Source organism: Pan troglodytes, chromosome 8 (genome assembly GCF_028858775.2).
Source record: "Pan troglodytes isolate AG18354 chromosome 8, NHGRI_mPanTro3-v2.0_pri, whole genome shotgun sequence".
Taxonomy (NCBI): domain Eukaryota; kingdom Metazoa; phylum Chordata; class Mammalia; order Primates; family Hominidae; genus Pan; species Pan troglodytes.
In genome coordinates, this window is record NC_072406.2 from 105,755,939 (window position 1) to 105,770,907 (window position 14,969).

The following is a 14,969-nucleotide window of genomic DNA, read 5'->3' on the forward strand; positions in this document are numbered from 1 at the left end:
ACTGGGAGGCACCCCCCAGTAGGGGCAGACTGACACCTCACACAGCCGGGTACCCCTCTGAGACAAAACTTCCGGAGGAGCAATCAGGCAGCAACATTTGCTGTTCACCAATATTCGCTGTTCTGCAGCCTCCGCTGCTGATACCCAGGCAAACAGGGTCTGGAGTGGACCTCTGGCAAACTCCAAAAGACCTGCAGCTGAGGGTCCTGACTGTTAGAAGGAAAACTAACAAACAGAAAGGACATCCACACCAAAACCCCATCTGTATGTCACCATCATCAAAGACCAAAGGTAGATAAAACCACAAAGATGGGGAAAAAACAGAGCAGAAAAACTGAAAATTCTAAAAATCAGAGCGCCTCTCCTCCTCCAAAGGAACGCAGCTCCTCACCAGCAACGGAACAAAGCTGGATGGAGAATGAAGAGTTGAGAGAAGAAGGCTTCAGATGATCAAACTTCTCCGAGCTAAAGGAGGAAGTTCGAACCCGTGGCAAAGAAGTTGAAAACCTTGAAAAAAGATTAGACGAATGGCTAACTAGAATAACCAATGCAGAGAAGTCCTTAAAGGACCAGATGGAGCTGAAAATCACAGCACGAGAACAACGTGACGAATGCACAAGCCTCAGTAGCCGATTTGATCAACTGGAAGAATGAGTATCAATGATGGAAGATCAAATGAATGAAATGAAGTGAGAAGAGAAGTTTTGAGAAAAAAGAATAAAAAGAAACGAACAAAGCCTCCAAGAAATATGGGACTATGTGAAAAGACCAAATCTATGTCTGATTGGTGTATCTGAAAGTGACGAGGAGAATGCAACCAAATTGGAAAACACTGCAGGATATTATCCAGGAGAACTTCCCCAGTCTAGCAAGGCAGGCCAACATTCAAATTAAGGAAATACAGAGAATGCCACAAAGATACTCCTCGAGAAGAGCAACTCCAAGACACATAATTGTCAGATTCACCAAAGTTGAAATGAAGGAAAAAATGTTAAGGGCAGCCAGAGAGAAAGGTCGGGTTACCCACAAAGGGAAGCCCATCAGACTAACAGCTGATCTCTCAGCAGAAACTGTACAAGCCAGAAGAGAGTGGGGGTCAATATTCAACATTCTTAAAGAAAAGAATTTTCAACCCAGAATTTCATATCCAGCCAGAGTAAGCTTCATAAGTGAAGGAAAAATAAAATCCTTTACAGACAAGCAAATGCTGAGAGATTTTGTCACCACCAGGCCTGACCTACAAGAGCTCCTAAAGGAAGCACTAAACGTGGAAAGGAACAACCAGTACCAGCCACTGCAAAAACATGCCAAATTATAAAGACCATCGAGGCTAGGAAAAAACTGCATCAAGTAAAGAGCAAAATAACCAGCTAACATCATAATGACAGGGTCAAATTCACACATAACAATATTAACCTTAAATGTAAATGGGCTAAATGCTACAATTAAAAGACACAGACTGGCAATTTGGATAAAGAGTCAAGACCCATCAGTGTGCTGTATTCAGGAAACCCATCTCACATGCAGTGACACACATAGGCTCAAAACAAAGGGATTGAGGAAGATCTACCAAGCAAATAGAAAACAAAAAAAGGCAGGAGTTGCAATCCTAATCTCTGATGAAACAGACTTTAAACCAACAAAGATCAAAACAGACAAAGAAGGACATTACATAATGGTAAAGGGATCAATTCAACAACAAGAGCTAACTATCCTAAATATATATGCACCCAATACAGGAGCACCCAGATTCATAAAGCAAGTCCTTAGAGACCTACAAAGAGACTTAGACTCCCACACGATAATAATGGGAGACTTTAACACCCCACTGTCAACATGAGACAGATCCACGAGACAGAAAGTTAACAAGGATATCCAGGAATTGAACTCAGTTCTGCACCAAGCGGACCTAATAGACATCTACAGAACTCTCCACCCCAAATCAACAGAATATACATTCTTCTCAGCACCACACTGCACTTATTCCAAAATTGACCACATAGTTGGAAGTAAAACACTCCTCAGCAAATGTAAAAGAACAGAAATTATAACAAACTGTCTCTCAGACCACAGTGCAATCAAACTAGAACTCAGGATTAAGAAACTCACTCAAAACCGCTCAACTACATGGAAACTGAACAACCTGCTCCTGAATGACTACTGGGTACATAATGAAATGAAGGCAGAAATAAAGATGTTCTTTGAAACCAATGAGAACAAAGATACAACATACCAGAATCTCTGGGACACATTTAAAGCAGTGTGTAGAGGGAAATTTATAGCACTAAATGCCCACAAGAGAAAGCAGGAAAGATCTAAAATTGACACCCTAACGTCACAATTAAAAGAACTAGAGAAGCAAGAGCAAACCCATTCAAAAGCTAGCAGAAGGCAAGAAATAACTAAGATCAGAGCAGAACTGAAGGAGATAGAGACACAAAAAAACTTTCAAAAAATCAATGAATCCAGGAGCTGGTTTTTTGAAAAGATCAACAAAATCGATAGACTGCTAGCAAGACTAATAAAGAAGAAAAGAGAGAAGAATCAAATAGACACAATAAAAAATGATAAAGGGGATAGCACACCGATCCCACAGAAATACAAACTACCATTGGAGAATACTATAAACACCTCTACGCAAATAAACTAGAAAATCTAGAAGAAATGGATAAATTCCTCGACACATACACCCTCCCAAGACTAAACTAGGGATTACATTGGAGACCCGTCTCCCGTCTCCCTCTCCCGTCTCCCGTCTCCCTCTCCCTCTCCCGTCTCCCTCTCCCATCTCCCGTCTCCCGTCTCCCGTCTCCCTCTCCCGTCTCCCGTCTCCCGTCTCCCTCTCCCGTCTCCCTCTCCCGTCTCCCTCTCCCTCTCCCTCTCCCGTCTCCCATCTCCCGTCTCCTGTCTCCCTCTCCCTCTCCTTTCCACGGTCTCCCTCTCATGCCGGGCCAAAGCTGGACTGTACTGCTGCCATCTCGGCTCACTGCAGCCTCCCTGCCTGATTCTCCTGCCCCAGCCTGCCGAGTGCCTGCGATTGCACTCACGCCGCCACGCCTGACTGGTTTTCATGTTTTTTTGGTGGGTTTCACTGTGTTGGCCGGACTGGTCTCCAGCTCCTAGCCACGAGTGATCCGCCAGCCTCGGCCTCCTGAGGGGGCAGGATTGCAGACGGAGTCTCGTTAACTCAGTGCTCAATGGTGCCCAGGCTGGAGTGCAGTGGTGTGATCTAGGCTCGCTACGGCCTCCACCTCCCAGCCGCCTGCCTTGGCCCCCCAAAGTGTGGGATTGCAGCCTCTGCCCGGCCGCCACCCCGTCTGGGAAGTGAGGAGCGTCTCTGCCCGGCCACCCATCGTCTGGGATGTGAGGAGCCCCTCTGCCTGGCTGCCCAGTCTGGAAAGTGAGGAGCGTCTCTGCCCAGCCGCCATCCCACCTGGGAAGTGAGGAGAGCCTCTCCCCGGCCGCCATCCCATCTAGGAAGTGAGGAGCGTCTCTGCCCGGCCGCCCATCGTCTGAGATGTGGGGAGCGCCTCTGCCCCGCCGCCCCGTCTGGGATGTGAGGAGCGCCTCGGCCAGGCCGCGACCCCGTCTGGGAGGTGAGGAGCGTCTCTGCCCGGCCGCCCCGTCTGAGAAGTGAGGAGACCTTCCGCCTGGCAACTGCCCCGTCTGAGAAGTGAGGAGCCCCACCGCCTGGCTGCCACCCCGTCTGGGAAGTGAGGAGCGTCTCCGCCCTGCAGCCACCACGTCCAGGAGGGAGGTGGGGGGTCAGCCCCCCACCCGGCCAGCCGCCCCGTCCGGGAGGGAGGTGGGGGGGTCAGCCCCCCGCCCGGCCAGCCGCCCCGTCCGGGAGGGAGGTGGGGGGGCTCAGCCCCCCGCCCGGCCAGCCGCCCCGTCCGGGAGGGAGGTGGGGGGTGTCAGCCCCCCGCCTGGCCAGCCGCCCCATCCGGGAGTGAGGTGGGGGGCTGAGCCCCCCACCCGGCCAGCCACCCCGTCCGGGAGGTGAGGGGCGCCTCTGCCCGGCCGCCCCTACTGGGAAGTGAGGAGCCCCTCTGCCCGGCCAGCCGCCCCAGCTGGGAGGGAGGTGGGGGGGGTCAGCCCCCCGCCCGGCCAGCCGCCCCGTCCGGGAGGGAGGTGGGGGGGTCAGCCCCCCGCCCGGCCAGCCGCCCCGTCTGGGAGGTGAGGGGCGCCTCTGCCCGGCCGCCCCTACTGGGAAGTGAGGAGCCCCTCTGCCTGGCCAGCCGCCCCATCTGGGAGGGAGGTGGGGGGTCAGCCCCCCGCCCAGCCAGCCGCCCCATCCGGGAGGGAGGTGGGGGGGTCAGCCCCCCCCGGCCAGCCGCCCCGTCCGGGAGGGAGGTGGGGGCTCAGCCCCCTACCCGGCCAGCCACCCCATCTGGGAGGTGAGGGGCGCCTCTGCCCGGCCACCCCTACTGGGAAGTGAGGAGCCCCTCTGCCCAGCCAGCTGCCCCGGCCGGGAGGGAGGTGGGGGGGGTCAGCCCCCCCGCCCGGCCAGCCGCCCTGTCCGGGAGGGAGGTGGGGGGCTCAGCCCCCCGCCCGGCCAGCCGCCCCATCCGGGAGGGAGGTTGGGGGGTCAGCCCCCCACCCGGCCAGCCGTCCTGTCCAGGAGGGAGGTGGGGGGGTCAGCCCCGGCCACCCCTACTGGGAAGTGAGGAGCCCCTCTGCCCGGCCACCACCCCGTCTGGGAGGTGTACCCAACAGCTCATTGAGAACGGGCCATGATGACAATGGCGGTTTTGTGGAATAGAAAGAAGGGGGAAAGGTGGCAAAAAGATTGAGAAATCGGATGGTTGCCGTGTCTGTGTAGAAAGAGGTAGACATGGTAGACTTTTCATTTTGTTCTGTACTAAGAAAAATTCTTCTGCCTTGGGCTCATGTTGATCTGTGACCTTGCCCCCAACCCTGTGCTCTCTGAAACATGTGCTGTGTCCACTCAGGGTTGAATGGATTAAGGGTGGTGCAAGATGTGCTTTCTTAAACAGATGCTTGAAGGCAGCATGCTCGTTAAGAGTCATCACCACTCCCTAATCTCAAGTACCCAGGGACACAAACACTGCGGAAGGCCGCAGGGTCCTCTGCCTAGGAAAATCAGAGACCTTTGTTCACTTGTTTATCTGCTGACTTTCCCTCCACTATTGTCCTGTGACCCTGCCAGATCCCCCTCTGCGAGAAACACCCAAGAATGATCAATTAAAAAAAATATATATATACAAAAATTAGCCAGGCGTGGTGGCACACGCCTGTAGTCCCAGCTACTTGGGAAGCTGAGGCAGGAAAATCACTTGAACCCGGGAGGTGGAGGTTGCAGTGAGCTGAGATGGTGCCACTGCACTCCAGCCTCATTCCTATTTGGATGCCTTTCCTTTCTTTACCTTGTATAATTACTCTGGCTACATGATTACATATAACATTTTCAGCATTTGTAATCTGACATCACATCCATCTGTTGTAATACACTGATTGTTACTTTTCAAAAAAAAAAAAAAAAAAAGACTAAACTAGGAAGAAGTTGAATCTCTGAATAGACCAATAACAGGCTCTGAAATTGAGGCAATAATTAATAGCTTACCAACCAAAAAGAGTCCAGGACCAGACAGATTCACAGCCGAATTCTACCAGAGGTACAAGGAGGAGCTGATACCATTCCTTCTGAAACTATTCCAAACAATAGAAAAAAAGGGAGTCCTCCCGAACTCATTTTATGAGGCCAGCATCATCCTGATACCAAAGACTGGCAGAGACACAACAAAAAAAGAGAATTTTAGACCAATATCCCTGATGAACATTGATGCAAAAATCCTCAATAAAATACTGGCAAACCAAATCCAGCAACACATCAAAAAGCTTATCCATCATGATCAAGTGGGCATCATCCCTGGGATGCAAGGCTGGTTCAACATATGCAAATCAATAAACGTAATCCAGCATATAAACAGAACCAATGACAAAAACCACATGATTATCTCAATAGATGTGGAAAAGGCCTTTGACAAAATTCAACAGCCCTTCATGCTAAAAACTCTCAATAAATTAGGTATTGATGGGACATATCTCAAAATAATAAGAGCTATTTATGACAAACCCACAGCCAATATCATACTGAATGGGCAAAAACTGGAAGCATTCCCTTTGAAAACTGGCACAAGACAGGGATGCCCTCTCTCACCACTCCTATTCAACATAGTGTTGGAAGTTCTGGCCAGGACAATCAGGCAGGAGAAGGAAATAAAGGGTATTCAATTAAGAAAAGAGGAAGTCAAATTGTCCCTGTTTGTAGATGACATGATTGTATATCTAGAAAACCCCATCGTCTCAGCCCAAAATCTCCTTAAGCTGATAAGCAACTTCAGCAAAGTCTCAGGATACAAAATCAATGTGCAAAAATCACAAGCATACTTATACACCAATAACAGACAGAGAGCCAAATCATGAGTGAACTCTCATTCACAATTGCTTCAAAGAGAATAAAATACCTAGAAATCCAACTTACAAGGGATGTGAAGAACCTCTTCAAGGAGAACTACAAACCACTGCTCAACAAAATAAAAGAGGATACAAACAAATGGAAGAACATTCCATGCTCATGGATAGGAAGAATCACTATTGTGAAAATGGCCATACTGCCCAAGGTAATTTATAGATTCAATGCCATCCCCATCAAGCTACCAATGACTTTCTTCACAGAATTGGAAAAAACTACTTTAAAGTTCATATGGAACCAAAAAAGAGCCCGCATCGCCAAGTCAATCCTAAGCCAAAAGAACAAAGCTGGAGGCATCACACTACCTGACTTCAAACTATACTACAAGGCTACAGTAACCAAAACAGCATGGTACTGGTACCAAAACAGAGATATAGACCAATGGAACAGAACAGAGCCCTCAGAAATAATGCCACACATCTACAACTATCTGATCTTTGACAAACCTGACAACAACAAGAAATGGGGAAAGGATTCCCTATTTAATAAATGGTGCTGGGAAAACTGGCTAGCCATATGTAGAAAGCTGAAACTGGATCCCTTCCTTACACCTTATACAAAAATTAATTCAAGATGGATTAAAGATTTACATGTTAGACCTAAAACCATAAAAACCCTAGAAGAAAACCTAGGCAATACCATTCAGGACATAGGTATGGGCAAGGACTTCATGTCTAAAACACCAAAAGCAATGGCAACAAAAGCCAAAATTGACAAATGGGATCTAATTAAACTAAAGAGCTTCTGCACAGCAAAAGAAACTACCATCAGAGTGAACAGGCACCCTACAGAATGGGAGAAAATTTTTGCAATCTACTCAACCTACAAAGGGCTAATATCCAGAATCTACAAAGAACTTAAACAAATTTAAAAGAAAAAAACAACCCCATCAAAAAGTGGGCAAAGGATATGAATAGACACTTCTCAAAAGAAGACATTTATGCAGCCAAAAGACACATGAAAAAAATGCTCATCATCACTGGCCATCAGAGAAATGCAAATCAAAACCACAATGAGATACCATCTCACACCAGTTAGAATGGCAATCATTAAAAAGTCAGGAAACAACAGGTGCTGGAGAGGATGTGGAGAAATAGGAACACTTTTACACTGTTGGTGGGACTGTAAACTAGTTCAACCATTGTGGAAGTCAGTGTGGCAATTCCTCAGGGATCTAGAACTAGAAATACCATTTGACCCAGCCATCCCATTACTGGGTATATACCCAAAGGAGTATAAATCATGCTGCTATAAAGACACATGCACACGTATGTTTATTGTGGCACTATTCACAATAGCAAAGACTTGGAACCAACCCAAATGTCCAACAATGATAGACTGGATTAAGAAAATGTGGCACATATATACCATGGAATACTATGCAGCCATAAAAAATGATGAGTTCATGTCCTTTGTAGGGACACGGATGAAGCTGGAAACCATCATTCTCAGCAAACTATCGCAAGGACAAAAAACCAAACACCGCATGTTCTTACTCATAGGTGGGATTTGAACAATGAGAACACTTGGACACAGGAAGGGGGACATCACACCCCAGGACCTGTTGTGGGGTGGGGGGAGTGGGGAGGGATAGCATTAGGAGATATACCCAATGTAAATGATGAGTTAATGGGTGCAGCACACCATCATGGCACATGTATACATATGTAACAAACCTGCACATTGTGCACATGTACCCTAAAACTTAAAGTATAATTTAAAAAAAAAAAGAATTTGTAATTTTCCTGTACTTTGTTCCTGCTATCCACCCTCTTCACTGTGCTGTAAAATACTCATTTTTAACTACTCCAAGTTCTTAGAAAAAAAACACGAAAAAGGAAAGTCTCAGAGGTATGATAGAATATCTTAGTCATTTCTGTGTATAAGCTGTTTGAGCTGCTAAAATTGCTTGCTGCCTTTAATTTCCATGTAGTACTTTATTGCTGACGTTGCCTCTGTTTTACAAAACCAGCAAATTTAATCAGCCTTGCATATAGGCCTACCTAATATTCGACTCTGTGTCCTAATAAAACATATTCATATATACACCCAACTCCAATATCTGGGTAATTTGGATAATTACAGTAGTTATCTGGATAAATTCACAACTACCTCATATATTACCCGCATAATACTGATGAGCTGAAATTCAAAAGAAAATCTGTCTACAGTGCTGAAGCAGCTATAATACTTATGGAACAGTTAAAATTGCTGAACAGGCTGGGTGCAGTGGTTCATGCCTGTAATCCCAACACTTCGGGAGGCTGAGGTGGGCAGATCACTTGAGCTTAGGAGTTTGAGACCAGCCTGGGCAACATAGAATTAATTTTTTGTAGAATTTTCTATTTCTACAAAAAATAGAAATATTATCTGGACGTGGTGACATGTGCCTGTAGTCCCAGCTACTTAGGAGGCTGAGGTGGGAGGATTGCTTAAGCCTGGGAGGTCGAGGCTGCAGTGAGCCATGTTTGTGCCACTACACTCTGGCCTGGGTGACAGAGTGAGACTGCCTCAAAAAAAGAAAAAAAAAAAGCTGAACATTGGCCCTATTTACAAATTCTATTATTTGAAACTTATTTTTCAGAAACAGCTTCATGAGTTTGCCATCACAGAGCCATTAGTCACTTTCCAAGGAGAGACTGAAAACAGAGAAAAAGTTGCCGCCTCACCAAAAAGTCCCACTGCTGCACTCAATGAAAGCCTGGTGGAATGTCCCAAGTGCAATATACAGTATCCAGCCACTGAGCATCGCGATCTGCTTGTCCATGTGGAATACTGTTCAAAGTAGCAAAATAAGTATTTGTTTTGATATTAAAAGATTCAATACTGTATTTTCTGTTAGCTTGTGGCCATTTTGAATTATATATTTCACATTTTGCATAAAACTGCCTATCTACCTTTGACACTCCGGCATGCTAGTGAATCATGTATCTTTTAGGCTGCTGTGCATTTCTCTTGGCAGTGATACCTCCCTGACATGGTTCATCATCAGGCTGCAATGACAGAATGTGGTGAGCAGCGTCTACTGAGACTACTAACATTTTGCACTGTCAAAATACTTGGTGAGGAAAAGATAGCTCAGGTTATTGCTAATGGGTTAATGCACCAGCAAGCAAAATATTTTATGTTTTGGGGGTTTTGAAAAATCAAAGATAATTAACCAAGGATCTTAACTGTGTTCGCATTTTTTATCCAAGCACTTAGAAAACCTACAATCCTAATTTTGATGTCCATTGTTAAGAGGTGGTGATAGATACTATTTTTTTTTTCATATTGTATAGCGGTTATTAGAAAAGTTGGGGATTTTCTTGATCTTTATTGCTGCTTACCATTGAAATTTAACCCAGCTGTGTTCCCCAACTCTGTTGTGCGCACGAAACAGTATCTGTTTGAGGCATAATCTTAAGTGGCCACACACAATGTTTTCTCTTATGTTATCTGGCAGTAACTGTAACTTGAATTGCATTAGCACATGCTGCTTAGCTAAAATTGTTAAAATAAACTTTAATAAACCCATGTAGCCCTCTCATTTGATTGACAGTATTTTAGTTATTTTTGGCATTCTTAAAGCTGGGCAATGTAATGATCAGATCTCTGTTTGTCTGAACAGATATTTTTATACATGCTTTTTGTAAACCAAAAACTTTTAAATTTCTTCAGGTTTTCTAACATGCTTACCACTGGGCTACTGTAAATGAGAAAAGAATAAAATTATTTAATGTTTTAATATGTCTAGTGTATTCATGTATATATAGATATTCTAAGATTCTTTTTTAAAAAAACAAATGTGTTGGACATAATCAAAATTCAAAATTTTCACAATAAAATATTTAAGACATAATTCAAAGCACATTATCAAAAAAGTGAAAATACAACCAATAGAAAGAGAAAAAATATTTTCAAACCATGTATCTGATAAGGGTCTAGTATCCAGAATATATAAAGCACCATTACAACTCAATAAATAGATATTCTAAGATTCTTACCCCCAAGGACTTATCAGGGGTTACAGATTAACACTCAGTGTAAGATGATAAGGCAGTTAAGGATACATCAGAACCGAAAACTATGTGAAGGAGTTAGAAGGAGTAGATGCTTTCACGCATCTTTCTTAAATAAATAACTCTTTATCAATAAATATGAATTTGAGTTATTTGTTACAGAGGCAAAACAATAAGCATGCCAAATTATATAGGGTTTTTTTTTCTAACCATAGAAATTATACAGATCTGTTTATGGAAATAAAATTTTGCCATTACTGTTAATCCCAGGCTCACAAGATCTTCAACTACAGTTGAACAAAAGATATGGACATATTCAGCCGCATAGTTCTTATTCCGATCCACAATGTTATAGCAAAGACCATAGTATTAAATCATAAATATATGCCATAAGGAAGTTGCTCCCCTTACAACTTTAAAGCAAGCCAGTATTACCTCTAGTTTGTAGATGTGGAACATGTCTTGGTCATCCAGTGAGCAGTGGAGTCAAGCAGAACCCAGGCCTTTGGTCCGTGCCTGTATGGAACAAGAGATGTGGCCTCATGGGATAACTGGCCAGGACATAAACCATAACAGAAGCGCCAGCCTGACGACCTCTGAAGTTTGATTCCCAGAGCCACAGGGTGATCTGGAGTTTGTTTCAAGACTCTTGTACTTTCTGTGTTTCACTGGAGGGCTGTACTTAGCTTTCCCTGCTCACTTTAGCCACCTACATCTGGGCACCAATATCAAAAAAATACTTTGGAAAAATTGGGCAGGCTTCTTGTGGAGCTCTGCTACTGTAGAGGGGGAATTTATATATTTCCGAAGAGTAGATGATTTAGAGCAGGAAGGATTCTACTTTCCCAGATCATGTTACCAAAGCAAGGGTCAATAAAAGGCATCTTCAAGACCTGAAAATCTTCAAGGTTCTCATAATTAAAGACTTTTTTTTTCCCCTTCACTGTCCACCTTTTTTCTTGGCAGATAACCACTTACCCTTAGGGCATGTTTTCTTCTGTGGGACTGTAAACTACCAGAAACCATGCTAGATACTTTAACTACTTATACTCATTAGCTCTTCCTTGCAAATCTGTGAAGTAAAGTGCTAGCACCAGCACCATTTTTCAGATGAGAAAACTAAGGCTTGCAGAGAGTGAACAATTTGCCCAAGGTCACCACTGATAAGTAGTAAAGAAAGGATATAAACTCAGCTCAGTGTGTCCCAGAGTTCATCTCTCTCCATTGTACAGTTACATTCCCAACCAACATGCTGGGGCTGCCATGCCAGGATTACTCCACTCTGTTGCTTTTTATTAAAAAATTATGTTACATATTTTATTACACAATTATTTTACATAAAATAAAATGTACAGATCAATGAGTTTTGACAGATGTATATATATATCATTGTAATCATCAGCCAAATAAAGTTATAGACTCTACCAACATTTCTGAAAGTTTCTTTAATTACTTCTAGTCCAGAATCCCCTCCTCCCAGAGGCAATCTAATTTATTTTTATTTTTATTTATGTATTTATTTTTAGAGACGTCACCCAGGCTGGAGTGCAGTGGTACAGTCATAGCTCACTGCAGTCTTAAACTCCTGGGCTCAAGTGATCCTCCTGCCTCAGCCTCCCAAGTACCTAGGACTGCAAGCACATGCCACCATGCCCTGCTAATATTTTTAATTTTTTATAGAGACATGGTCTCATTGTGTTGTCCAGTCTGGTCTCAAACTCCTGGGCAAATGCAATTCTCCTGCCTTGGCCTCCCAAATTGTTGGGATTACAGGTGTGAGTCACCGCACCTGGCCCTATTTATCTTAACACATGCTAAATTAATAACTACACTAATTAACTAAATTACTAAATGCCACAATAAATTAACAAAATTAATAAGACTAATGCTGGAGTGTTATTGTGTCTTGAAATCAGGGTAAGTCCCCCAACTTTATTCTTCAAGAATGTCTTGACTAATATAGGACATTTCCATTTTCATATACATTTTAAAATCAGCTTGTCAATTTTTACAAAAGTTTCCTGGAATTTCCATTGGGATAGTATATATCTATAGATTAATTTCTCAGAAATTGACATCTGCACAATCCAGAAACATTTCTTCATTTATTTAGTTCTTTTTTAGCTGCTCTCAGCAATGTTTTACAGCTTTCAGTGCATAGAGCTTAGCCTTTTATTAAGTTTATTCTTAGCAGTCTGAGTTTTATGCTATTATAAATGGCCTTTTAAAAATTTATTTTCCAGCCAGGCGCAGTGGCTTACACCTGTAATCCCAGCACTTTGGGAGGCCGAGGTGGGTGGATCTCTCGAGGTCAGGAGTTCGAGACCAGCCTGGCCAACATGGTGAAAACCCGTCTCTACTGAAAATACAAAAATTAGCCAGGAGTGGTGGCGTGCACCTGTAATTCTAGCTACTGGAAAGGCTGAGGCACAAGAATCACTTGAACCCAGGAAGTAGAGGTTGCAGTGAGCCAAGATCATGCCACTGCACTCCAGCCTGGGCAACAGAGTGAGACTCTGTCTCAAAAAAAAAAATTATTTTCTAATTGTTTGTTGCTAGGGTTACAAATGCAACTGATTTTTGTATATTGACCTAGTAGCATCCTGGAATCTTATTAATTTATTAATTAATTTTAGTATTTTCACCGCTCTGAATTCAAATATTGTATTTTACAGTTCTAGAATAGTGCTGTCCAATGGAAATATGCAAGCCTCATGTAATTTTGTTTTCCAGTAGCCACATTTAAAAAATACTAAAATAGACAAGGCATGGTGGCTCACTTCTGTAATCCCAGTACTTTGGGAGGCCGAAGCAGACAGATCACTTGAGCCCAGGAGTTTGAGACCAGCCTGGGAAACATGGCGAAACTCTTTGTACCAAAAAAAAAAAAAAAGAAAGAAAAAAAAATTAACTGGGAATGGTGGTGCATGCCTGTAGTCCCAGCTACTCAGGAGGCTAAGGTGAGAGGATCACTTGAGCCCAGGAGCTGGAAATTGCAGTGAGTCAAGATCATGCCACTGCACTCCAGCCTGAGTGACAGAGTGACACCCTGTCTCAAAAAAAAAAAAAAAAAAAAAAGTAAAACAACAACAAAAGTAGTAAAATAGCCAGGTGCAGTGGCTCATACCTGTAATCCCAGCACTTTGGGAGGCCAAGGGAGGAGGATCACTTGAAGCTAGGAGTTCGAGCCTGGCCTGGACAGCAAGGAGACCGTTCCATCTCTACAAAAAATAAAAAAAGGAAAATAATTGGTGTAGTTAATTTTAATAATATGTTTCATTTAACTATACATATCCCAAATATTATCACTTAACATATAATCAATATAAAAACTATTAATGAGCTATTTTATGCTAAATCTTTGAAATTTAGTATTTCAAAATTACTGCACATCTCAATTTGGACTAACCACACTTGAAATGCTCAATAGCCACATTGTGGCTGTCGTGGCTAAGGGCTACCATGTTGGATAGCATGGATCTAGGATCTCTCTTCTTTTACTAGAGTTCCCATTTCTCTTCTGAGTTCTCTATTCACCCATTCTGTCCATTTTTTCCTGTATATTCTTTAGCATATTCATAGCAGCTTAAAACAGTTATCATAGATGCTAATTCCAACATCTAGGTCATCTATGTGTCTATTTTTATTGGCTAATTTTTCTCATTATGGGTCACATTTTTGTGTTTCTATACATGTCTATTAAATTTTTTAGTATAGGAGTGACATTGTAGATGATTCATTACAGAAATTCTGGATTATTTTCCTTTTGAGAATATACAGTTGTGTTCTTGGAGACTCAAATTGCCACATTTGTTTAGGCTGTATTTCACCATGCACCGTCAGGACTAAATAATACTCATGGGGGAAAGCCAGTTAAATATAGAACTCACTTTGCTTCCCTTCTTTCAAGAGCCATGGCCATTCCAGTGTCTGCCTGCCTTTGGTTGTTCTTCATTGCCATCAACAGTTGTTTTTTATATTTTGTCCAGAGTTTATAATCGTTATTGAATAGTGGGTTAGTCTGATAAAAGCTACACTGTCATTACCAGAACTGGAACCATCTACTGGTTTTGGTATTTTCTGTTGTTGTTGTTTTGTTTTCCTTTTTTATTTTATTTTATTTTTTTTCTTAAGAAGTCTGTTGTATTTGAGCAGGAGTTTATGCTAGGAGCCATATTCTGTGTGTGCATGTCCAGCCTCCAACAAACCCACAAACTGGTGATTCCTTGGTGACTTTAATATCAGCAAACATAACTCTCGTCCTCAGACAGAAGGCAGATGGAGGTAAATGGAGAAGGGAGGGAAGGATAAATGAGTTATAGGATCCATTGCTTTCACCAAGAGCTTAATGTTTTAAAGGCAGGGGCTACATGATAGAAAAATACATTCAAAGAAGAGAACTTCATGGGAAAAACTAAAACCTCTGAGGTTCCCACTATGTGCTAAATTTGTGGTTATGTGTTACTTTGTCA

General features: G+C 43.2%; 1 protein-coding gene across 2 annotated transcripts in view; it reads left to right on the forward strand.

The window, feature by feature from the left end:
• The window catches only part of CEP55 (centrosomal protein 55), a 35,268-nt gene extending 25,045 nt beyond the window's left edge, over positions 1-10,223 (forward strand). For both annotated transcript variants that reach the window (XM_003312687.7, XM_521564.8), the window contains exon 9: positions 9,081-10,223. In XM_003312687.7, the coding sequence (XP_003312735.1) occupies positions 9,081-9,284 (204 nt within the window). In that variant the 3' untranslated portion in view covers positions 9,285-10,223. The remainder of the gene's footprint in view (positions 1-9,080) is intronic.
• Positions 10,224-14,969: the final 4,746 nt, after the last annotated feature.